The sequence below is a fragment of the Pagrus major genome, chromosome 5, assembly GCF_040436345.1.
Source record: "Pagrus major chromosome 5, Pma_NU_1.0".
Taxonomy (NCBI): Eukaryota; Metazoa; Chordata; class Actinopteri; order Spariformes; family Sparidae; genus Pagrus; species Pagrus major.
Window position 1 is genome coordinate 25,703,440 of NC_133219.1, and position 24,506 is coordinate 25,727,945.

Here is a 24,506-nt window from a genome sequence, read left to right on the forward strand (position 1 = left end):
TTTAACAAGAAACAAACCACTAATTTTTGGATTCCTGAATTGACATATTTGGTGGAAATTACTAATTTATAATAAATTAATTAAATAATAATAATGACTGGTGCCACAACTTGAGTCATGTCAAGAGATATAAATTGACTACAAGTATGGACACTTTGTCTGGTAAAAAAAAAAAAATCAGGAATTTTCCCCACATTCAAGAGCCAGGCCTGTTTATGGTCACATGGAAGGGAAGGAGATTGTGGGGGCCGTAAACCAAAGAAAAAGTCTCATCAGACAACCTAATGGAGCTCTATGGCTTTGGTGTTTATAAAGCTGGCATGTTACAAATGCCTGAAAGGATGTAAGGAAATCATTGACTTTATAGAAGATGTCAACAATTACAGCTATAAATATCAGAGAAATATTCAGTCCTGCTCTTGTGTCCCAAAGTCACTGCCTGAAAACTTTCCAATCTCACATTTGGGGTGAAGCAAGAGTGTAGCAAGAACAGCAAACAGTGGTATTTCTGTGATGGCATCATATCAAACAACATAATGTTATATGTTATATATTGCCAATATTGCAGTAATTATTAATAATATAAGTAGCAGCCGCATTGTTTTCTCAGCCTAACCTTAACCCTACCATTGGGTCACCTGAGCCCCTCTGAGAGTTTGGTTTGGGAATCAAAGTGTGAGCAAGCCTTTCAGATTGTAAAAGCTGTAAATGAACTTTGCAGTATCAAAGTACTGGAGCTGGTGCTGTACTGCTACAGCAAGATTCCTCATTGGATGACCAGTATGTTACTTTTCCATGTTCTCTGCAACCCAAAGTAAGTACAGCACAATGGAGAAAAAAAGCCATAGCCCTGCTCTAGGCCCTTAACATTTCTAGGCTTACCTTGGCACGCCTCCGCAGGCGGCGACAGTTTGTACTGTCACAACCCTTGTCTACCGAAATTGTATATGTAACGGTAATCAATGGTTTGTGTGTTGGGAGTTTATGGCCCAGAACTTCAATGTAAAAATCTGTCACAAAAAGGGGCATGACAATGTTGTGGCCAATGCCCTCTCACATGTACCTTAGGATGCCACCAGCATGGCTGTCATCTTAAGGAACAGGGTGTTACGTGTCATTCTGTGTGCTGTTATTGTTTGCTTGTGTGTGTACTCCGCCCAAACTCTCTCAACTCCCTGACACAAGACCCTGCTTTTGTTTAATCTGTTTTGGTGTTTTTGTAAATAAATGCTATATTCCTTGACATCTAAACTGGCGTCATGTCCCAACTTATGTCTCGGCTCTTGAGCCAGTCGTAACAGGTGCCTAGGTCAAACAACAAAACAAAACAACAGTCTGATATACTGTACTGTATATGCCGGATTGTGGAATTGCTGTAAAACATCTACAGCTAATCTGCAGTGTCGGGTAAGCTACTTTGAAAGCAAAGCCTTGCAAGCTACCCATTACTTAATTCTGGAAGAAGTTGAAATACACAAAATTTACCCAAGGAGAAATCTGGTTTGATGAACAAAAGCTACTTAGAAAATGTAGTTCAAACTTCTTTAAAAACTGCTCAACTGCTTCTTTAAAAACTGCCTGAGTCACCCAGGTAACTCCTAAAATAGTATGTTACAACTTTTCTGAACATTTGTTAATATGTCAATAGTGATGACTAAGTGACACCTAATATATTCAAGTTTTCCTTTAGTGGCCCCAAATTGTTTGTAGTATCAGTAGTTAAACACACAATGGTCATTTAATTACTTGAATCAGTAACCACATATGAATGTAGTTGAACTACCAGTAAGCTATAGCAAAATGAAGTTAAACTACTAGTTTAATGACATGTAGTTCACCATTCCCCAACATTGCTAAGCTTTTTGATATTTAGTAGTCAAAAATGTAGTTGTAGTAGTAGTAGTAGTTTAGCAGTTAACTGCTGTTTAGTTGAGGTAAAAATGCGATCTCTATATAATTTGTGCCAATTTCTTTATCAGTACTGTCAATTGAAATAAGTTTTAAATAAAGTCACAGCATTAAGAAAGCCACTGATAACAGATAACATGACTTGACCAAAGAAGACTCTTTTTTACAAGGCAACTCTAGCCTGAATGCAAATTGTGCAGCTGGTTGTCATATGCCAAACAAATCAACGCAAAGCCATGCAAACAGGTCGTTCCAGTCTTTACAGGTTGTTTTCTGTCTGTTTAGGTGTGTAGTGAAGGCTCCAGCCGTCATAATGTCAGTTAATGTCAGGAACACTGGGGCAGTCAGATAAAACAGATCGACTGTCTGAACATTACACGTACATTTCCACATTCCAGAGTTGTTGTTGCCCATTCAAAAACTGCATTGTGAGTTGGCCAATTCAATGCTTATATTCAATTTAATTTTACTGAGCTGGAGTGTTATTATCTTCACTGAAATATTACATTAAAATGTGACCATAATTGACTGTAAGCACCCATAAATTCAGGCTTCAAATTCAGCTTAATGACCAATAATCAATACTGCATCTTGAGGAAGCCCTGCACAGACTGGAGGCTTATCTAGACTCTAGGGTGTTTCCATGAATTCTGTGCAGTGCATGCTGGAACAAGGTCCACCTCCCTGTGTCCTGGAAAAGCAGTGTGCACGGATAGACAGTTTAAGGACCAGATAATCCATTAGTAAATTAGTTGCACAATAATTGATTTTGCTTATAATATCTCATATACTGTACAATGCTTGCAAATACGGTTTCATATTTCAAGGAGAGCTTAGAGCCCCAGTCAAGTCCTCAATACAGGCTTGACAATGTAACAAAAGGTTAATTTCCAGTGTACCAGTATTGGTGTAATCTGGAATTAATTTAACTGCCAATCAACTTCTTTTCCAGAATTATTGATGACACAGCCAAAAGTCTAAGTCATACTTTTAACCTTCATGGCTGAAGTTTGTACAGAATCAGATAGGCAAGTCCATTTTAGTATTAGAAGTATTGAAATCCTTTACTTCAGTAAAATTACAAATATCATACTGCAAATACTCGACTACAAGTAAAAGTCATTCAAAACCTTGCTTAAGTAAAAGTATTATCACCAAAATCTACTTAAAGTTTCAACAGTAAAAGTGCTCATAGTGCAGTAAAATGTCAATTAGTGTTTTACTATCATATCCAATGTTTTTGGATTAATACTAATGCTGCATTAATGTATATGTTGCATTTCACTGATTGTACTGATAGTAGTTGTATAAAATGTAGTTAATTTTAAATACTTAATATACTTTTGGGTAGTTTAACCTACAGCAACACATCATATTCAAGATCTTCATATGTTTGTCGCTGTCCTGTGAGAATCACAAAGTCAACTTTTCATGGTGTCAGAAAAACAGCCTGTTTTCAGCATTGTTGTGATGCATTTTCTAGCTAATCCAAGAGGGTTTTTAAATACTTTGTTGAGTTGAAAAGGTAGGAGAATTGTGAGTAGCTGTGGCTCAGGAGGTCGAGTGGTCGTCCACTAACCAGAAGTATCCTTAAGCAAGAAACTGCACCCCAAATTGCTCCAGGTAGCTATTACATTGGCATGTGAGTGTGTAAGAATAGTTATTGCTTCTAATGAGCAGGTGGCGCCTTGCATGGTAGTCTCTGCCACCAGTGTATGAATGTGTGTTAGAATGGGTGAATGCTGACTTGTGTTGAAAAGTGCTTTGAGTGATCAGAGTACAAAACAGCTCTGCAGTCCATTTAAAGGAAGATTTCATCCTTCAGTTTATCCGAAACATTCAAAATTCACACGAACCATGGTTTTCACTGGACACGTGGGGAATGAAAATTGTAACCTGAAAAGTAACTAGTACCTCATGCTGTCAGAAAAATGTAGTGGGGTAAAACGTGCAATATTTGAATCTGAGATGTAGTGGAGTAGCAGTAAAAAGAAAAATGAAAAAAATGGAAATACTCAAATAAAATACAAATAACTAAAATTTGTTGAGTACTTGAGTACCTGAGTAAATGTACAAAGATAATTCTGTCACTGATAATTACCAGTAGCAAGGGACTAACTGTAAAGGATGAAAACAACAACACTATTTCTTTTACATAATGTCAGAAATAATTAGGTAAACTAGTATACATATTTTTATTTACAACATTTTACACAAAATGTGTTACACTTAAAATAAAATAAAACCAGACAGAAATATGACATGCATCATTGTGCATATCGACACTTCCTGTGACCATTTAAAAAGTCATGACACAGTCAAGTCAAACACACTGGAGCCGACTGGTTTCCTATTGTCCGCTCCTTCCTCTGATATCTTGAGACAACATTTGTTCAGATCAAATAGCCGGAGGGGGCGGTGATTTTACGGCTGCCCAATATATATCACTGGCATCATTCCCAAAAGGTCAACAGGTATGTATGCATTTAAATTCAGACAGATGTGTGGCTTGTGTTTGACAGAGGTGTCTTTTCATGACAAATCTAGTATATTTTGGATCCAGTTGAGATAATTGTCTTCACACATCTTTATTGTCCATCTATATTCAATAATACCTCATAGATGTTTGAGGATCATTCAATCACCTGACAAGTGTGGGACTGTATAAGCAGTGAGATGACAATATCTTCAGAGCCTGGATGCTTCATCAGAACTTTGTGCTGTCACTGAGGTTGGTGTGACATACCTAAAAAAACACAAGGCAGATTAGATATCCAGTTTGAAGTATTTGATAAATAAGCAAGAAAATGCCCAAAAGCCATGAAGAAATGTGACAACACAATGCACTTTTCTTGGTCTTACAAACTCAGACAATTCTTGAAATTAAATTGCAGTGAAACACCACCTAAACTATGACTTTAACTACAATAATAGCCTCCACTCAACTGTGCTGTCTGTTGCTTTTTGCCAGGTTCCCTACACTTCCTAGCATGCACTAGTGGCTTAAAAGCTGTTTTGATAGGAGGAATAGCACCATGCAGGGGTTACCAAACAACCAAGGAGAGGGGCTTTCCTGTCAAAACACAGTTGCTATCCAGCTTAGTAGTGCCTAAGGACGGATGGAAGGAAGGAAAGAAGGAAATAAGGAAGGAAGGAAAGAAGGAAGGGAGGGAGGGAGAAAGAAAGAAAGAAAGAAAGAAAGAAAGAAAGAAAGAAAGAAAGAAAGAAAGAAAGAAAGAAAGAAATATGGATTTTGGAGGGCAAACAACTGTTTTTCTGTCTGTTGTTTGTGCTCATTCCGCCATTGTTCTCTCTGTTCACATGACCTCAGCTGTTCTGGATATCTTGTGGCACACCGCAAGACAGCTAAGTCCACTTGTCTGCCAAAGTAAGCAGCTACACAAGGGTAAAAGGAGAGGAGAGTGTGTTCATGTGTGTGAGTAAGAGAGAGAATAACCATGTCAAAGCAAAACATGATTAGTTGTAGAGCTATAAAAAAAAGTGTCTATCTATGGGGTCTTGCCCAAAAAAAGAAATCTTCTACTAAAAGAATGGGGAAACGTGAATCTGAATTTGAATTGTTATTTACCTCCATTATGTTTTCACCCATGTCTGTTTATTTGTTTTCTTGATAGTTTGTCAGCAGGATTACACAAAAAACACTGAACAAATTTCTCAAAAAACTTGGATAGAGGATGAGTCTTGGACTAGACTAGACTACATTAACTTTTGGTGTAAATCCAGATTAAGGCATGGATTTTTTTTCACTTTCTTAAACATTACACATTTTTCAACATTTTTATTCATTTCTCTAGGAATAATGTATCTTGAAGACAAAACTCAGGTGTATTTAGGAGGCTGGTATCTATGAGTGTGTACCAAAAGGACTGTTGGGCCTTAGTGGAGGTATGCACTATATTGAGTGCCATTCTAGTTATCAAGTATTATATCTTAACATACAACATACTCTACAAAGGTCTAAACAAAACATTTATCACCATATATTGTAAGCTTTGCTGTAAGGTAAAGTGTAGTAAGGCATCACACCACCAGAGAGCAGTGTTGGATGCATATTGTGTGAAAGCTTAGAGCTTAGTGCACACGTGAGTGTGTGTGTGTGTGTGTGTGTGTGTGTGTGTGTGTGTGTGTGTGTGTGTGTGCATGTGTTTGTTCTACCTATCCTGCTGAGGAGGCTTTGCCTGGCTCTGACAAAGGCCAGAATGTCGTCATCAGCCTGTTGGTCTCCAGTCAAGGGGATAGAGGTGGATGAGAACTTGGTAGTTGACAGGGCCCTGAAATGTACACGGTTAATCTAGCATGATAATATCAGGTTAAATTCTTAACACTATCTGTAACACAAATAAGGACTAAATATCTCTCTAACTAATAGCAAATCCTTTGCACTGTATGTGTGTGTGTGCACTGTAGAGCATTACTGTAAAATGTTTTAACTGTTCTTGCTCCAAAAGCTTGAAGGTAGCAAGCTAAAAACCGTAACAGTTAACAGTTCCTCGCATCATGAAGCCTCTGTATGAAACAATCTCTGTACTACAAGTGGTTGCTGGAGACGGCCAAAACCATATGTATATTATGCATTCAGTTTTTTATTGTGGTTGTAAAACGGTAGTTTCAGCAGCAGCATTCATGCAAGACTCCAGCTCTTTGATATGTTAATAGAGTTTGGAGACATTACTTCACAAAAGAAATAAAAATGTATGTCCATGTTCATAGGAGGAGAGAAAATGCCTCACAGCTGTAAAATCTACAGGTCCACAATGTATGTATAGACGTAAAGAGCTACTGCAAACATGTAGAATATTATGCTACTGTATTGTTTGCATTTTTTTAATTCACTAGAACATGTACTGTATATCATGGCAGTCTTGAGTTCCAATGATTTCTACAACTCTCATTATTCTGTGATGGAATGCGTGTAACACATACTCCTTTGTCCCAAAAAACATTCATAATAATGAATTTATCATAGGTCTTCTGAAAAAGTGAACAAATCTGCTGGGTCAAAAATATACATACAGTAACTTGAACGATCAATTAAGGTGATTATAAAAAAGTTGTTTCAATCAAATTAGCGATGTAGCTTGGCCTCTTAACTTCTTCTGACTTATTATGATTGATAACAGCTGATGACTTTTCTGGGCCCATTTTAATAGGGCTTGTTTGATACATACATTAGACTCAGCCACAAACACTACAATGGGAAAGTCTAAGGAGCTCAGCATTGATCTGAAAGAGCACATTATTGATTTGAAAAGGTTGATTTGGAAAGTCACTTGAATCTATTTCAAAGCAGTTACAGGTCCCAAGATCAACAGTGCAAACAATTGTCTGTAAGTAGAAAGTGCATGGCACAGTTGTGTCACGGCAACGATCAGGAAGAAAATGCAAACTATCATCTGCTGCAAAGAAAATTGGTCAGGATGGTCAAGAGTCCACCAAAAACCACAAAAAGGCAAGCCTGCGATGAATTAGAAGCTGCTGGAAGACAGGTGTCAGTGTCCACAGTCAAGCATGTTTTGCATCCCCATGGGCTGAGAGGCTGCCCTGCAAGAAAGAAGCCCTTGCACCTTAAAGCTCAACGCAAGTTTTTTGCTGATCACATGGACAAAGAAAAAACTTTCTGGAGGAAAACTCTGTGGTCTGATGAAACAAAAATGTAGTTGTTTGGCCACAATGACCAGCAATATGTTTGGAGGCAGATCCCCAAGAAAACCATACCTGCTGTTGCTGCTATTATGGTGTGGGGCTGTTTTGCTGTATCTGGTTCTCTTGAGAAAGTAAGTGGAATACTGAAGAATGAGGATTATCTCCAAATCCTTCAGGAAAACCTTAAATCATCAGCCAGAAGATTGGGTCTTGGTTGCATTTGGGTGTTCCAACAGGACAATGAACCCTAACCCACATCAAAAAATGTAAAGGAATGGCTAAATCAGGCTGGCATTGAGGTTTTGGAATTTTGACGCAGCAGATGTGGTCACATTTCTAGAAGACATATAATAAATTGATTGAACTAAATTGAACCAAACTTCATGAATGTTTTTGGGACAGAAAAATGAGAGTTGTAGAAATCATTGGAACTCAAGACTGCCATGATATACAGTAAATTTTCTTTACAAGTGTATGTTAAACTTTTGACCACGACTGTATGTATACATGATTCTGAAACTAAATTGGATACCAAAATTCATAGTATTCAATCAAATTCAGCTGTTTTCAAAGCCATCCATTTATTTCCAAAATTCCCAGTGTCAGTGTACCTCCACTCAGAGGAAGGAATGAAGTCAGTCGCTCTTCCACCCAGAGACTCATCATGCCATGCTGGGACAGCTGTCAAGGGAGGTACGCTTTTGGTGATCAAACTTCTGAAATTCACAGATATGTATTAATTACAATTTTATGATGATGATGTTGAGGACAAAGTGTGACGTGCAGTATAATCCAGTAGTACCATAAAGGAAACAAATTAAGAGATGAAGTAAGGCTAAGCTGACCTGAGATCGTGAACAGAAGCAGTGGAACAATTTGGATTTGGATCTGGGCTGACTGGAGAGTTTCTCACAGAATGGCTCACACCAGGTGCACTGTAGAACAAGTCAGGAGAGCATTTCATAACAACTGTTACACCATAATCAAACAGATTATCTGTAGTTTCATCATACTGTAGCCACTCACTGTCTCGCATTGGGTAGGTATCTTTTTAGTATCACCACCATTATTGTCTTAACCACAAGAGGGAGCAACAATGCAAAGGGTACACAGGGTTTCTGCAGGGTTCATCAGGTCACATTTAAGACATTTTTAATACAATTTAATACTTGCTTAATGATCATACCTGCCAAAGGATTATTTTTTAAGCACTTCCCAGCAGTGTAACCAATAGATCCTGATGATATAATTTGTGTGATAAACTTCCCCGACTAATCTCACCATGAATGAACAAACACAGTGACGTTATCTTTAAACATTTGTTCAGTATTTGTTTCATGGAAACAAGCAATGAGGAGCTGCGGGTTGTTGGCCATCAATCAAGTGCTATTCAAGCACAAATGGAGACAGGGTAAAAATAACATTAATGAATTGAATGGAAATGAGTCCATGAGGGGAAGTTGTTCCTCCTTGCGGCTATGTTACCAATTGGTTCAGTAGATATTCAAAATGCTTAATGACATGACCACTGCATCTAAAAGCAATCAAGCACACTTTTACTATGTGTAGATTTACATCTGCTGGAGGGATTGGTAGACGGATACAAAAGCAGTAAGTCATCACTCAAAGGAAATGTGTCTCACCACAATCCTGGATTGTCAGGTGGAGATGGCTGCATGGTTCCTCTTGGAAACCCTGTGTGACATCTGGCTGTGACCTTTAACTCAGATTCCTACAGTCACAGTAAATGAGAAGTTATTAAAACATTTCTGGAACACTCAGCAAAAACACCATGCTAATGATGCTGATGATAGTGAAACACAATGTGGCCATATGTAACTAGTGAGAAGTTCTCACTGAGAACAGTGGACCTCAGGTACTGTGTGTCCTCTATGTCCATCAAACCTCTCACTCAGAGTTTTATCAGCTACATGTGTACTGTTTTCCAAAACAGAGCAATAGATGGTCGAACAAAGCTGTTGGGTATGAGTATACTGGCAGGGAAACGACCCGCTTCCTGCTTGGAAAGCCAAAGCTCCACATGTAAGGCCTGTCTGTCAGACTTCCTCTTCTTTCCATTTGTCATTAAGTGATAAATTCTCAAACCTCGCTCAGATGTGAGTGAGATATCATTCTCCATTCATAAGATCAAACCCAGAGAGTAGGAGCCAGTGGTGTCTGCTGGTCAGATGTTCTGCTTAACCCTTTTCTCTGTGGTTGGGTTATGAAATGTGTACAACAGCCATCGAGTCTGAGACTTAGTTCTCTGTAAGTTCTTTGTAATTTGGGAATTTTCAGCTCACCTTTCTCTCAAAGTTTTCGCAAACATTGTCTTGCTCTATACTGTACAAGGTGTAACATGGAAGAAATGGCCAGAATTCAAAGGTAGCTCCAAAACTCTAAGGGGCAACATAACTGTTAACTGCTGCTCACTATACTCTTTGCTGTAGCTATCTTTGCCTGTAGAGACTAGCTGCCATCAGCAAGTTAACGCAGTTAGCAATGGAGCTAGTGCCCCTGTTAGCTGACTGGAGTTTGCTTTGGACAACTTTAGATCACATGGGGAGTCACAGTGGACAACAAGGCTCACATTGGGTTCAGCAGACTCCCAGTGAACATGGCTGGATACCCGACTGAGATTGAACACACTGACAGAGGTCAGTTTGAAGACAGAGCACATAGTATGAAGGTAATTTACAGTGGCTCTGACCAGGACTGGGGGACAAGAAGACATGGCAGATTGAAACAGGAGAGGCATGAAGTGGCAGAGGAGAGAGAGAGAGGGACAGGCATCAGTAGCAGGAGAAAATGGCTTGTAGAGTAGGAATATTTTCAATTCTTTGATTTATTAGGTGATTATGGAAAGGCAAACCAAGTCTGATTTGGTGAGTCTTATTTTGTTTATGTCAAGTTTTACTGAAGTGTCTTTTACAAGGAGTTAACTAAGTAATTAAGAGACTTGAATTCGGAAGATGTATGGTTGTATTTTTCTGTTTGGTAAGGAAAATGGAAGTAAGAGTATCAGTAACAACTGGCATATATCTCCCAGCTGAAACATCTCCTTTTGCTGGTACAAAGTGGTATTGTGCGACAGGCAGGTTAGCACACTGACTTCAGTAGACATCTCTGTAACACAGTACATAGACGTCTTTGACATAACAACAACACTGTTTGTTTTTCACATTGTGTTGATAATGGTTATTTTTTTTAATGTTTTAAACTAAAATTCAGTCTATATCTTAAATATTGCCCCTTAAAGCATTCACGCTCACACGCAATATTATTATTTAGGACTGAAATAAACACTGACTCATTTCTTCTCCCCCACTGTGTTGCTGAAAAACTTAATGAACATGCTGTCCTTGTTACGACTCTGAGACTGTCTTTGATGCTGTTGCTGTCTTGCCTCTAAGCTGCTCTCCAGGCCCTTGTTTGGGTCACATGGAATACTTTACAAATGTGTTTCCATGTATTTGCCTCCCACCAGGGCCCATTCGGCATGATGCAGAACAGAGGCTCTAAGGGTCACACTGGTGCCGTAAAAGCCTTCGAAGTCAGAGACACATGTGAATCAGCTTGCACACACACTTACGTGTCCATAGAGGCCAATATTAGAACACACAAAAAAGCAAACATCCATATATATGGAGACAAAACTGAAGCCTTCCTGCCTAATGTCACTAACATATCTTTGACGCACTAGCACTGTCATTATTTCATACTTCCTGAAACTTTGAGTGGTGTTGTCACATACAGTAAATAGGTGGATAAAGTATGGTCAGTCACCTGCATACTGGAAGCCTCCTGGCTCCACCACTTCTGGAAGTCCTTTTGGAGCTTGACTTTTGCCCTCTCCAGCAACAGCTGCAGGTGCTCAATCTCTGTCCTCAGCACTTTCAGATGGCCAATGGTGGTCTTGTAACTGACATGACATATTATCAGCACCAAATTCATTTTTTGTCCACATTACACAGCGTCTGCTGTGTCTAATCAATCTAAGCAGGGTCTTTGGAGAAACTATGAAAATATTGAGTATAATACTTCATTAAAAAGCACTTTTACTACACTCACGCCTTTTTTTCTTGCTCTATGTGTTTGCACAGGTTTTCTTCCACTGGGTCGACCTCCTCCTTAGCTTCCTTGTGATTCCCCAACACACCTGTATAGTTGGTACAATGTTTAAAAGCAAGCAAGCAAGCAAACAAAATTTAATTTATAAAGCACATGTCATTCCATGGAAGTTGCACCCATAACAACTGTATGTATAGTTTAAAGTAAAACATTAGACACAAGTGGACACAATTAAAATAAACACATAAATAATACATGTAAGTTAAAAACCATTACAAAATAAATAAAAACTGATGACAACTGACCAGTAACATTAATATGACATGGGGATTAAAACCATTAAAAGGTAAGAATAAATATGATAAATAGAATCAATAAAATATTAAGATATGTGTGTTAAAAGCAAATCAAGAAATAATTATAAAAAATAAGTAAATCATAAAATAATAGTTAGGACTGGCAGTCAGACTAGGCACAGCTAAAAAGGAATGTTTTCAGTTTAGTCTTAGATGAAAGTTGTACTGTAGATAAAATCACAAATACATTTTTTTTTCAGGCTAGCAAGCGTGTGTTGTGTACATGAGAATGCGTTTCTTTCAAAGACAATGTTTTAAATACCGACTCTGGCTAACAGAAGCCAGGCTGCTGTGAAGTGTTCTCTGATGTTGCATTCAAAATAATGAGAAAAGCCTTGAGCGCCTCAACCAGAGGGAGATGTTTGTGTGCATTACAACCAGATTTCCTCATCAAAGCATTTGTGTCGCTGATCAAAACATTCAGTAAATGAAGGAGTCTCAGAGCTATGACGCCCAGTCTTTGGTCACTAAGCTTTCAGTCAGCGAGGCCTACTGCAGAGGCTTTGAAGTGGGCACTGCTGCACATACGGTGCAAGAGCACCCGCAATGTGTTCACGATGTTTATCACCTCATTCTGAATGGAGTTCAATATCAAAAAGATGGTAAACAGAGTTTGCATTTGTGATAGCTTTGTTCATCCTTTCAGTTGACACTTTGAGTTTGAATAAGAACCGGGATTCTCAGTCATTCTAATCTCACAAAAAGGCAAGCATGCAATATACAGAGATGCTGCATATGATGCATGTAATTGTTTGTGTACATGCATTGTTTAGCTGTTGTGTGGGTAGGTGGAGATGGATGTTATGCTTCTCTTCAACAAACGCAAGGTTCAAGTTCTGCTGTGGGAGTATCCATTGTCAGTTTGATCTTACCATGAGCTGCCCTCTGCTTCCTCTGCATCGCTAACTGCTTCTTCAACTCATCTGAGAAAGAAAAAGGGAGAAACTGAGGGTTACATAAGTAAAATTAAATCTTTTTAAGTTTATTATCCTGTTATTCATTATATTATCACTATCCTTGTCTGTCCTGGGATGACATTTAAAGACATTTTTTAAAACACAATTTACAACTACTGCTAAGCACCTCTTTGCAAAAATTATTCTGAACACCTTAAATTTTCTAGCATCGTATTACTCTGAAGAGAGACATATATCAAGGGATAAAGGATGATTTACTGCAAGAATAGACTGTTCTTGAGGGTACTGTACAATGAAACCAACCACAGTTCAAGATTCAAGTGCTGTGTAGGAATGCAATGAAACCCTGGAAGGGCAGCCTGACCCCATACAGATTCATATCACTAGATAGTTAATATTCAAAATGCACAGTGTAATAGATGGCATTGCCAAGTGTGATAGTAAGAGACAATGAGAGAAGGGGTTGGGGTGCTGGAGGGAAAACATAAAGTGCAAAAGTGTAACCACAAGTCATTAGAGACAGCACAGAAGTGTGAAGCAGGTAGGATGAATACCTAAGCAGCAACATTGGCATTTTGGGTAAGAATCACAGTGAAAATTTGTAATGACAATGCGGTCAATGTGATTGGCAAATTTCACACATAGTCGGAAAAGTGTATGTCTTCAGTGCTTCAATGTCTTTGACAGCTGACTTCTACAATTGGACTGACTGCAACAATGTCACAAAGCACTCCCTGTCAACATAAAAGCATTTTTCTTTGTTAGAGGGGGTTTGCAAAAAAGGCCTTCACACTGGTTTAATGTCATGACTTTAGCCATGGCAAAGGGAGTTGAACCAAAGATCAAGCATTCAATTTGTTCCTTTTCATCAACATTTTATGAATGACCAAAGACGTAGAAGCAGAGCTATTATTACAGCACTTAAACTTAAACTTAATTTATTTATATAGCACCTTTCATACATATGAAATGCAACACAAAGTGCTTTACAGGTTAAAAGACCCGACCCGACCCGACCCGACCTGGCCAAAGCACAGTTGTTTGCACCAATCAGCCTACCCTGAGGAACTACTTGCAGCTAGGGGCATGGTTTAGATGTGATGACCAGCAAGAGAAGTGACTGTTCATTTCAAAACAGCAATGGCGGCTCCTCAAGAGGTTATCGTTGCTGATAAAGCATCAGTTATATTAGAAGTGGAGCGTATTCTTCAATGAAGGAAAAGAGAAGAATGGCACTGAAGGCTTTTCTTCATGGAAAATTTGTTTTCACTCTTCTCTCGACTGGTTTCAACAAGAGTTTGATTTTCCAACTGGCCTCACTGGTGGTAGTGCTCTCCAGTTGATTTGATCTAAATGTAGCCCTTGATAGATGGTGATAGACAGTTGGTTCATCCAAATCTCTGACCAAATATTTTTTTAAAAGTGCCTGCCCTTTTCCAAACAGTTTCCAAGGACTACTTCCCAGTTTGTTCTGTGTAACAAACCATCTGGCAAGTCATGTTAACCAGCTCCACTTGTATATAAGAACTATTGTGAGTAGCAACAACAGTCCTAATCATCTTGGTATGAGTTAGCACCACATGTTTTGACATGACATGTTTTTCAGTGTTGTTGAGTCAAGATATGTGTCTACTCTAAACTAAAGTAGTACTTTAAGGCTGACAAAAGACAAATAAAAAAAGGAATAGTCTAAATCTACACGAGAGGAGTCAAGGTATTCTTACTTTTAGTCTCTAGTATGGTTCAAGCTTCAAACACTCTGGATCCTAAAATTCTAACAATGCAACTCAATGGTGTCTTTCATTAGACCAAGAAGAAGATTGACTTAAGACAGGACACACTGCTGAGTTACACACTTTCATAGTCCTCAGAATTAACTCTTGTGACTACAGTGAGTGGAAGCAACATGAGGAAGGGTTTGTGAGTCACTGCCTCTCTTGTGGCAGTAATCCTGTTGACATATGGATAAGTAATTTGTGTCTTTTCTCCTGTTTCCACTGTCTTTCTTCCTCTAATTGAAGTAATTCATTGCCCTATTGAAGATACATAATTTGTGATGCAATGCTTTAGGGGTAAAGCGCAACTGTAAAATAAATGGACTAAAATATTGTATAGGCTATAGTTAAGGCAATTTCTATCTGAACTAAATGGCAACACTAGTGTGTATAGGACAACTCAGGGGTACATTTACTACAAAACAACAAAAAGTGATAATTTCACGGCAAGATCAAAGATGGTAACAGTGAGTTGAGTGAATGACCAGAATAGTTACAAGGCAGACTAAAAAATAAAAGAGATTGTGGTGAGTTTCCATTACAGTCCCTCAGGTCTTATATACATGTAGATGGTGCTGTGCTGCAGCCCTTTCTGTAATATGATCCTGTCACCAATCTAAAGGCCGTCCAAGCTCAAAAAACGAGAAATCCAGATGAAGTATCATTTTGAAAGAAAATAGGGTGTGGGAAGCTACCTTTACACAACACCATTTATGGTGCCATAAAACAGTTGGATTAGAGCTGTAGTCTTAGAGAAGATGAAGACACTGAAAGCATTTAAGACAAACATCTGTCCTGCTAAGAGTAAAGCTGAGCCTCTTATCAAGTTCATAGAATATTAAAGTATAATATTCTTATGGAAGACTTCAGGTTGAGTTTTACATCAGCTCTCCGTGTTCCACTGAAAAAAAGCTTTCAAACTGTTTGCTCATGCTTCACACAGACCAGTTCATCTTTCAAAACTCTTCACAAACACTTTTTTTTAAATGTAGACCACTATTGGGGGTTTCAGTAGACAGTAGAGACGTGAATGGATGATGTGAAATGTTACAAATGGCACACAGGGACATATTGTGGCCATGATGACACAGTTTTTCCTAATGCCTGAAGAGTAAGAACTATGATTTGGGAACCCCTCATAAAGCCATGTGTTTTCATACAATGTCAGTAGCTAGGCTAGCTGAGAATGTAAATGTCAAAAATTAAGTCAAAAACTCAAGGCCAAGAGCTTACACATGTTGACTATCTGTATTTGTCAGGGCCATGGTACAACAGGATATGCTTTATGACTAAATTACTCCAAATACTAGATTACAGTGCTAGTACACATTTGTAATACGTGCAATACTGTGCAATATTATGCGCAATATTCTGCTTAAGCAATCTTAAAATCAACCTGGATTCCAAAAAAATGGGATGCTTTGTAAAATGTAAATAGAACCATAATCATTTAAAAATTAACTGTGTTTACACTAGACATGGGGCGCTATGAAAATGTCATGTCATGACATGTAATCACAGATTGGACTCACATCAGCTTTTAGTGAATATCACTTTTCATGAAAAACAAACAAACAGTTCAACAAACAGAGCTGAGCTTCCTCTGGTAGGTTCTGCTGGTGGGCATCTCATCTCCCTGTTGTTCTTTTGTTTGGAATCCATACTATTTCCACATATCAAATTTAACCCTTTCTGAGGGGGACGCAATTGGCAAGCTAAGCCTTCAGCCATAGTGATGGGCTTCGGATTTTGTAATGATTGCAAGCTCTGCCTTGTGGCAATTAAAAATAACTCAAAAAATTAATGCAGGACTGAAAATTACCAAGCTAGACAGCTTTTTAAAGCGTAATTTGTGAGGATATTCAAGATAATCCTGATAATGGAAATTCACCACCATCAACTTTTTTTTTATTTTTTTTTTATCTATTGCAAACAACTTTTTGATGAAGTGTTTCTCAGCACATGTAGAACTGTCCTTTATACAATCATGTGTTTCATAAGTGGTGAACCTCGCCCCATCCTTTCTTGTGAATGGCTGAGCCCTTCGAGGATACCCCTTCATGATATTATCTTGTTTACCTATGGAAGGTGTTTTTGGAGCATTCCACAACTTTCCCGGTCTTTTGTTGCCCTTGTCCCAGATTTGTTTGAATCAAGTTGCCAGCATCAAACTCAGAATAAGCATTTATTCACAAAAATCAAAGACGTTGATGAGGTAAAACATTATATATATTGTCCTTGTACTGTTTGAAACTAAATATATGTCAAAAAAGGATTAGCTAATTCTCACATTCTGTTTTATTTGTGTTTTACACAGTATCCCATTTTTTGGAATTGGGTTGTATGGCGTGAGAATAAACTCAGTAGTATACTGTTGGCCATACTACTAAAAATATACATGTCTCAGTGATGACTGAAGAGTTGGACTTTACGGACAACTTGGTCAGGACATCCTGTTGAAAAACTGCTTGCAATTTCAACATTATTTCTGACCTTCAATAACAAGAAAAATTCCATAAAAGATTCATTTGCATCTGTGCCAAGCAACAGCAGTGTACACTGCTATATTACACTTGAGTGCTCCTATACCCCTTCCAGGACAACGCTGTGGGCTCAACACCACAACCTCTTCCAAACCATGCAGGGTTCCCCCCCCACACCGTCAGGAGACATGCCGTGGTCTTAGAAGACTGGTTTCAAGCTACAAGCCTCAATAAATATTTGGTGATTTTTGTGGCCTGGATGTTAAATGTGATATTCTGCACAAATGCCACAGTGAACTCAAAATTCATGGATCATACACAATATCCAGGCTCTCAATATCAGCCTGGATGTCCATTCAAGTGTATGTGAAGAATAAATGCATCATTCAGTCACTGCATCAAGTAATATGACAATTTTGAAAAAAGTGCACAATTAGAATGGCACTCAGTAGAGTGCATACCTCCGCTTAGGCCTAACAGCCCCCTTTTGAACTCACTCATAGATACCAGCTACCTAAGGACTGTCAACAAAAAAATGCCCTGTCTCGTGATGTTAAAGAAGGTGAGAAAAAATTCTTGGATCCGTTCCTTTCTGTAATCCTGCTGACCAACCAATAAACATACTGACGTGGGTGGAAACATAACCTCCTTGTTATGTTACATATAAAAAAGGACACATATGAAAAATTGTTACCTGAGAGTTGGATGTAGAAGTCTGTGTTTTTATCGGACAACTGTTCATGACAGTGTTGTCTGAGCTAAAGCTAGACCAGGAGCTTTACATAAATCAGTCTAATGGGCAGTTGATAACATTCACACTGCAAGTAAATTAAAGCAACAGCCATGTAAAATCTAGTGGTCCTTACATTTTTCTTTTGATATTACCTTGCAGGTGCTTCGGAACTATCTTCTTGACAATTATACACATTTTAGACTCCAACAGACTTTCCTTGAATTCTATCCCCAAATCCTCTAGTCTGTGGGTCATTTCAGCAAAAGTGAGCAGAGGATAAAAGTGGGCTACCAAAGTAGTTACCAAATGATCCATCACATGTGGCAGAGAAATCAAGAGATGCTGCTCATTTCCAGCTCTCCTACACCTATCATGCTGTAGAGGATGTGTGTTGCTGAATAAATATACATACTGTAGATTCTCGCACTTTTTGGACCTAAGGGCTTGGAACATATGCTCCTCCGGTGGGATTGGATTCCAGAGCCATATACTGTGGCCAAGAACAATACTGTAAACCAGGGAAATGTTTAGACACCGATGTCTCCACGGGCTACTGCCTCTGCTTTCCTCCCCTACTACTGACCCTCACGCTGGGTACATCCATCAGGAGAAGCAGCACAAAGCTTTTGTCTATATTATGCTAAATGTTTCCATGTTCTACATTAACCATGAGACACAGGTACTGTAACATTTCCAAGCAGGGCTTCCAAGATGGCAAGGAAACACACAGCTAAATATTATGGTACTACTTTCCATCCAGGAGAGGCGACCACGAGCCACTAAAAACACTGTCTCTCATCTAGGAAAAATGCAGCTCCATGTGTCTTACAATGTAAGAATATCTGACAGCATCAAGATGGGTTTTGGGAGTAATTCCAAATTTGAATCATTTAAGAATCCAAATGTTAAAAAACTACAATAATTTATTAAATCCAGTTTCTCCATATGACACCCACAATGATGATGTCTGCAGAACACATTTGAAAAGATAATATTCTACATGATGTCAGAGCTGATTTCTGTGTAATGTATTACATAGTGACAAAAAATCAAATCCCAAGATTGATAAGTGTGCGCTGGCATGTATGTGGGTACCACCAAGCACGATCTAAGGCAGCAATGATATGCCAGGCAATGGTGTGAGGCAAGCATATCCATTTCAATGGTATGTGAAATGAGCCACAAACACACACAGTCCAGGGAAATTCATAAATCTAGCTTACAAAAGTAAATGCAAACCAGATAATAACACATTTTTGACTGCTTTGACTTTAATGGAAAAAATCAACCAAAGTGCAGTGAGATTATTAATGCAAACAGTGACAGGATTTGTCTTTAAAGTGTTTTTATCATATACTGTATGTGTTGCTCCATATCTCACTTTTTCACCAGTATCAGGCCCAACAATAGCAATAAAGACATTTTGAGGGAATTTTAAGAGTTTGTAACTTCCTGGACAATCATTAAAATGTTGATGACTCATCCTGCACTCGAGGGCGTATATTTGTAGAATTATTGATGACATGCAAATTTGGATTTGACTGCGAACCTCCCTGCCAACCCAGTGTCTTCAGGACACCCCCCAGAGAGTCATGAGGGGGTGGTGTGGTTTCTGAATGTGGTTTCTGTACATTTTACAGTTCGGTTTCTGTACATTTTACAGTTCGGTCACTAAATGCATTTCGACTTTGCTAATGATTTACTTAAATTACAATTAATATTTCCCCTGAATGAATATATGTGTTAATAGACTCACTTTTGCCTGAGGTTCCACTGTGTTATTGTAGTGACTATGAGGTCATATTGCTGGTCGAGAGTTAACAGTAGTCTGTATAATAACTTTTATTAACGCCATATTAATACTGATATTTGGAGCTATAATTATAATCTTACACATTCATTTTTCGTCAAGTAAATGCTTTCTTTATTTCATGACGCTGCTATGGATGTATAAAAAGTGCGTCACCGGGGGAGTGTGTTGCTAGGGACTGGACCTCCAGATTACCTTATAAAAACACAACTTTATAACTTTATTCAGTGATTTGGGTGTAACTGGGTCATGTTTTAAGGAGAAAATATTTTCTCGTTTTCCCTCTGCTGCCATTGGGCTGCTCTGCTTTGAGAAACTCTGGACAGATAGCTTTATTTGTTACTAAAGCAACTGCTAACAAACTGATAACCAGCAGCTTCTCAATGAACAGATCCGGACTGGGGCTGTAGTTGGAGTACTGAAGTGATTTATACAGTTTCAGGTAGACAGACTCTAAAAGGACAGAGTTTAAAAGCCTGCAACTCCCCTCCAGTTAGTTAGAACTGAAGAAGCCTCTTCAGAAGAAACTGAAACACGTCCAGTTGCCTATGATATAGCACTTATTACCATTACCTTCATCGACTTGGTAGCTTTGTTGGTAAATAATACTGCTGCTAAATGTAGTTAGTTGCCATTAGCTCAGTTAAGCGGTCCTTGCTGACTCAGCCCCAGGTGGCCAGGCAAGAAAACCACCTCAGTCCTGTATTTATTACAGTCAAATGAAAAAGTGTCTGTGAGAGATACACTATATTGCCAAAAGTATTCACTCACCCATCCAAACAATTGAAATCAGGTGTTCCAAGCACTTCCATGGCCACAGGTGTATAAAATCAAGCACCAAGGCATGCAGACTGTTTCTACAAACATATGTGAAAGAATGGGTCGCTCTCAGGCGCTCAGTGAATTCCAGCGCGATACTGTGATAGGATGCCACCTGTGCAACAAGTCCAGTCGTGAAGTTTCCTCGCTCCTAAATATTCCACAGTCAACTGTCAGTGGTATAATAACAAAGTGGAAGCGATTGGGAACGACAGCAACTCAGCCACAAAGTGGTAGGCCACGTAAAATGACGGAGCGGGGTCAGCGGATGCTGAGGCGCATAGTGCGCAGAGGTCGCCAACTTTCTGCAGAGTCAATCGCTACAGACCTCCAAACTTCATGTGGCCTTCAAATTAGCTCAAGAACAGTGCGTAGAGAGCTTCATGGAATGGGTTTCCATTGCCGAGCAGCTGCATCCAAGCCATACATCACCAAGTGCAATGCAAAGCGTTGGATGCAGTGGTGTAAAGCATGCCACCACTGGACTCTAGAGCAGTGGAGACGCGTTCTCTGGAGTGACGAATCGCGCTTCACAATCTGGTGATCTGATGGACGAGTCTGGGTTTGGTGGTTGCCAGGAGAACGGTACTTGTCTGACTGCATTGTGCCAAGTGTAAAGTTTGGTGGAGGGGGGATTATGGTCTGGGGTTGTTTTTCAGGAGCTGGGCTTGGCCCCTTAGTTCCAGTGAAAGGAACTCTGAATGCTTCAGCATACCAAAAGATTTTGGACAATTCCATGCTTCCAACTTTGTGAGAACAGTTTGGGGATGGCCCCTTCCTGTTCCAACATGACTGTGCACCAGTGCACAAAGCAAGGTCCATAAAGACATGGATGAGAGAGTTAGGTGTGGATGAACTTGACTGGCCTGCACAGAGTCCTGACCTCAACCCAATAGAACACCTTTGGGATGAATTAGAGCAGAGACTGAGAGCCAGGCCTTCTTGTCCAACATCAGTGTGTGACCTCACAAATGCGCTTCTGGAAGAATGGTCAAAAATTCCCATAAACACACTCCTAAACCTTGTGGAAGCCTTCCCAGAAGAGTTGAAGCTGTTGAAGCTGCAAAGGGTGGACCGACGTCATATTAAACCCTATGGATTAAGAATGGGATGTCACTTTCAGTTCATATGTGAGTCAAGGCAGGTGAGCCAATACTTTTGGCAATATAGTGTATGTAGTGGATCGAAAACATTAATAACCTAGGGTCAGGTCGGACCACGGGCTTCTTCTTCTTCTTCTTCTTTTTTTTTTTTTTGCCGCAGTCCTTATGCACAGCTCCACTACTTCCTCAACTTAAGCCAGCTCCTTTATTTCCTGTCTTACATTATTGGACAAATTGATTAATCCAGGTGTGTCTGACCATTGTGACTACTGAAGTCAGACACACGGGTCCAGGCTTCAACACCTGCGGATCGGATGGGGTCGGGTCTCTGAGAAGGAATGAAGCAAACTGATCAGACGGGCGATCGTGGGCTTTGAGAGGTTTGTAAATTCACAAGAACTTGCAGAAATGTTTTTTTTTTAATATTACGTTTATAATTTTCAGGGAGAAAGAAGTAGATCTAGAATATGAACAAAACAGTTTTACCAAAATAAAAAATGTACAGTCTGTGTGCAACAGGACCCAAGTTACAGAAAATGATCAGCGTTTTATCAGATTAATGTCAACGATGGAGGAAAGAAAAGACAGCACTCAGACAAACATATTGAAGTTCATTGCTCTGTGTGACATTTTGCAAACATTCAAGTCAAGACACCAAATCACAATACATGTCATTCAGGCATTCAGGGCTGTGTGGTTTGTCCCGTTTGTCCTAGTGGTGTTGCCTTACCTTGCTGTCCACTTGGCAAATTCGCTCAACTAATTATATTCGGGATACAATGATGATTGGCATGTCCCCCAGGCCCGCCCCCTTGCTGACAAAAACCGCCCACTAAAAAAAATCACTCGCGTGCGAGCAGGGGAAACTTTTCCGAGCGAGGAGAGGAGAGATTCGCGAGCGCGCAGTCTGCACTCGTGCGAGCAGGGGTAAGTATTGCGAGCGGGAAAAAAAAATGCGCGCGCGGATGTTTGATTTGCGATCCAATTTGCACGCGCGCAAGTCTCATTGCTCGCGTGCGGTTTATGTCAGTATTCTCTCCCCATACAAACGATATATCATGCAGCTCTAGTGGCTTGTGTTTTTTAACTTTTTAGTGAGAGCTGAAGAAAGCTCCAGAATGAACTCTGAACCGCGAGGAAAGACTGCAAAGATTACGAAAAGCCACAAGCAAAGCCCATAGCTTGTTATATGAATCATTCATTTTGAAATCCTTCTTTTTTATGTATGTAACTTTTTTACTTTTGAAGACTTTTTAGCTTCATGCATTTCAACTCTGCAGCCTGTCTCTGAACACAAGATCAGAGAACACATGGTGTGTTTCCTTCCTCTCCGATAGGCCTTCTCTGAGCCTGGACTCATCATCCTGAAGAAGTGAGACCAGCGGCTTCACTGAACCTTCTTTACAGAGGTGATCATCGGGCTGCACCAAAGCTTTGACCTGTTTTCTTCGCCCCGTTGACTCCGTCAGAGCCCGCTAGGAGGACACTGTAGCCAGCCAACACTGTTTATTAACAAGGGAGCTGGATTAAGGAGACGGACACAGGCTAACCACACGCTAAGCGGTCACAAGTGAGGCTTATTTAGTATCTGGGCAGATACTAGAAATTAGCCTGCATTGTATGCTTGTAAGCTACATTGTTTGTGGGTGTTTGTGGACCGCCAAATCCTTTTTGCTGCTAGTTTTACCCTGTAAAACACTGTGCTTGTTGCTTGCTTTTCTTTGTGCTCATCACGAGCTGATTTGAGCCTCTCCACTCTGTGAAGCTTAAGTGTTAGCTTTGCTGCCTTGTGAGTGTACAATAGGCCATATTCCAATCAAGGATCAGCCGATGGTGATTCGAGCCTGAGTTCGTTCACTGGCTGGTGAGTGATAGAAAGGCGTGTACTGTGTCTCCAAGGCTGTTTCTCCCTCCTTGCTGCACTCCCAGCATTAGCCCTCTTTCTTTCTCTCTCCACTAACCCACACATACACACACACACGCATGCATTCGGGTAAAAGCACACACATAGTCTCATGAGCGGCTTGTTGAAAACTAATCGTTAACGAATCCACTATATCATCAGACACGTGTGTCGCGGTAGCACCTACATAAAATTCGGAACATCAGCGTCCAACTCGTGTCCAAACCACACTGTGATTCAAGGTACGTTAGGTCGGAAGACATTGTTCCGAAATTGTTTGTTCAAGCCTCGCGCAGTCACCTCTATTGACCAGCCTTTGGTGTGACGTGGCCACGTCCGCCATCTTGAACACTCTGTGACGTCATCTTCCAAGAGATTGCGTCAGCCATCTTGTCTCTCTCTCTCACTCTCTCTCTGTGTCCGCCATCTTGTCTCTCTCTCTTTGTCTCTTTGACACACACACACACACACACACACACACACACACACACACACACACACACACACACACACACACACACATTTAAAGTGAACACTGTTTTCCTATCTGGTTATTGGTCCCTGATTCCAGGTTGGTGCCCTGTTTTATTGATTTAATTAATAATTTTATAATTAATATTAATAATTACTATTCTTAATTATTAATTGCTAGTAAGCACACCTGCCCTACCTTTTTTTCCTAAACACCAGAATTTACAAATTTCAGATATAAGCCCGATTCATTTGATGTGATTATTTTTTCTCCTAATTAATTTAATCAATTAATTTATCAATGGAGGTGGTGCCCCTTCTAACAAGTGTTTAATGATATTCCATAAATGTGGTGACAACACTACAAAAGGTACAAAAAAGGAGCCAAAAAAGCAGCAGCAAAAAGAAGCTGCTGGCGAGTCTGCAGCAGAAGGAGGGCCATTGTCAGTCTCAGGAGGGGCAAGGGATGTGGTTCCTGCTGGATGGATGGATG

The 24,506-nt window shown here is 39.7% G+C and overlaps 1 protein-coding gene across 1 annotated transcript in view; it reads right to left on the reverse strand.

Annotated features, from left to right (window-relative positions):
• Window positions 1-4,188: 4,188 nt before the first annotated feature.
• The window catches only part of kif6 (kinesin family member 6), a 79,744-nt gene continuing 59,426 nt past the window's right edge, over window positions 4,189-24,506 (reverse strand). The window contains exons 16-23 of the mRNA XM_073465752.1: window positions 12,872-12,922; window positions 11,644-11,731; window positions 11,359-11,494; window positions 9,216-9,304; window positions 8,418-8,507; window positions 8,184-8,288; window positions 6,085-6,200; window positions 4,189-4,654 (exon numbers count right to left, since the gene is read on the reverse strand). Coding sequence (XP_073321853.1) covers window positions 4,632-4,654; window positions 6,085-6,200; window positions 8,184-8,288; window positions 8,418-8,507; window positions 9,216-9,304; window positions 11,359-11,494; window positions 11,644-11,731; window positions 12,872-12,922 — 698 coding nt within the window. The 3' untranslated portion in view covers window positions 4,189-4,631. The remainder of the gene's footprint in view (window positions 4,655-6,084; window positions 6,201-8,183; window positions 8,289-8,417; window positions 8,508-9,215; window positions 9,305-11,358; window positions 11,495-11,643; window positions 11,732-12,871; window positions 12,923-24,506) is intronic.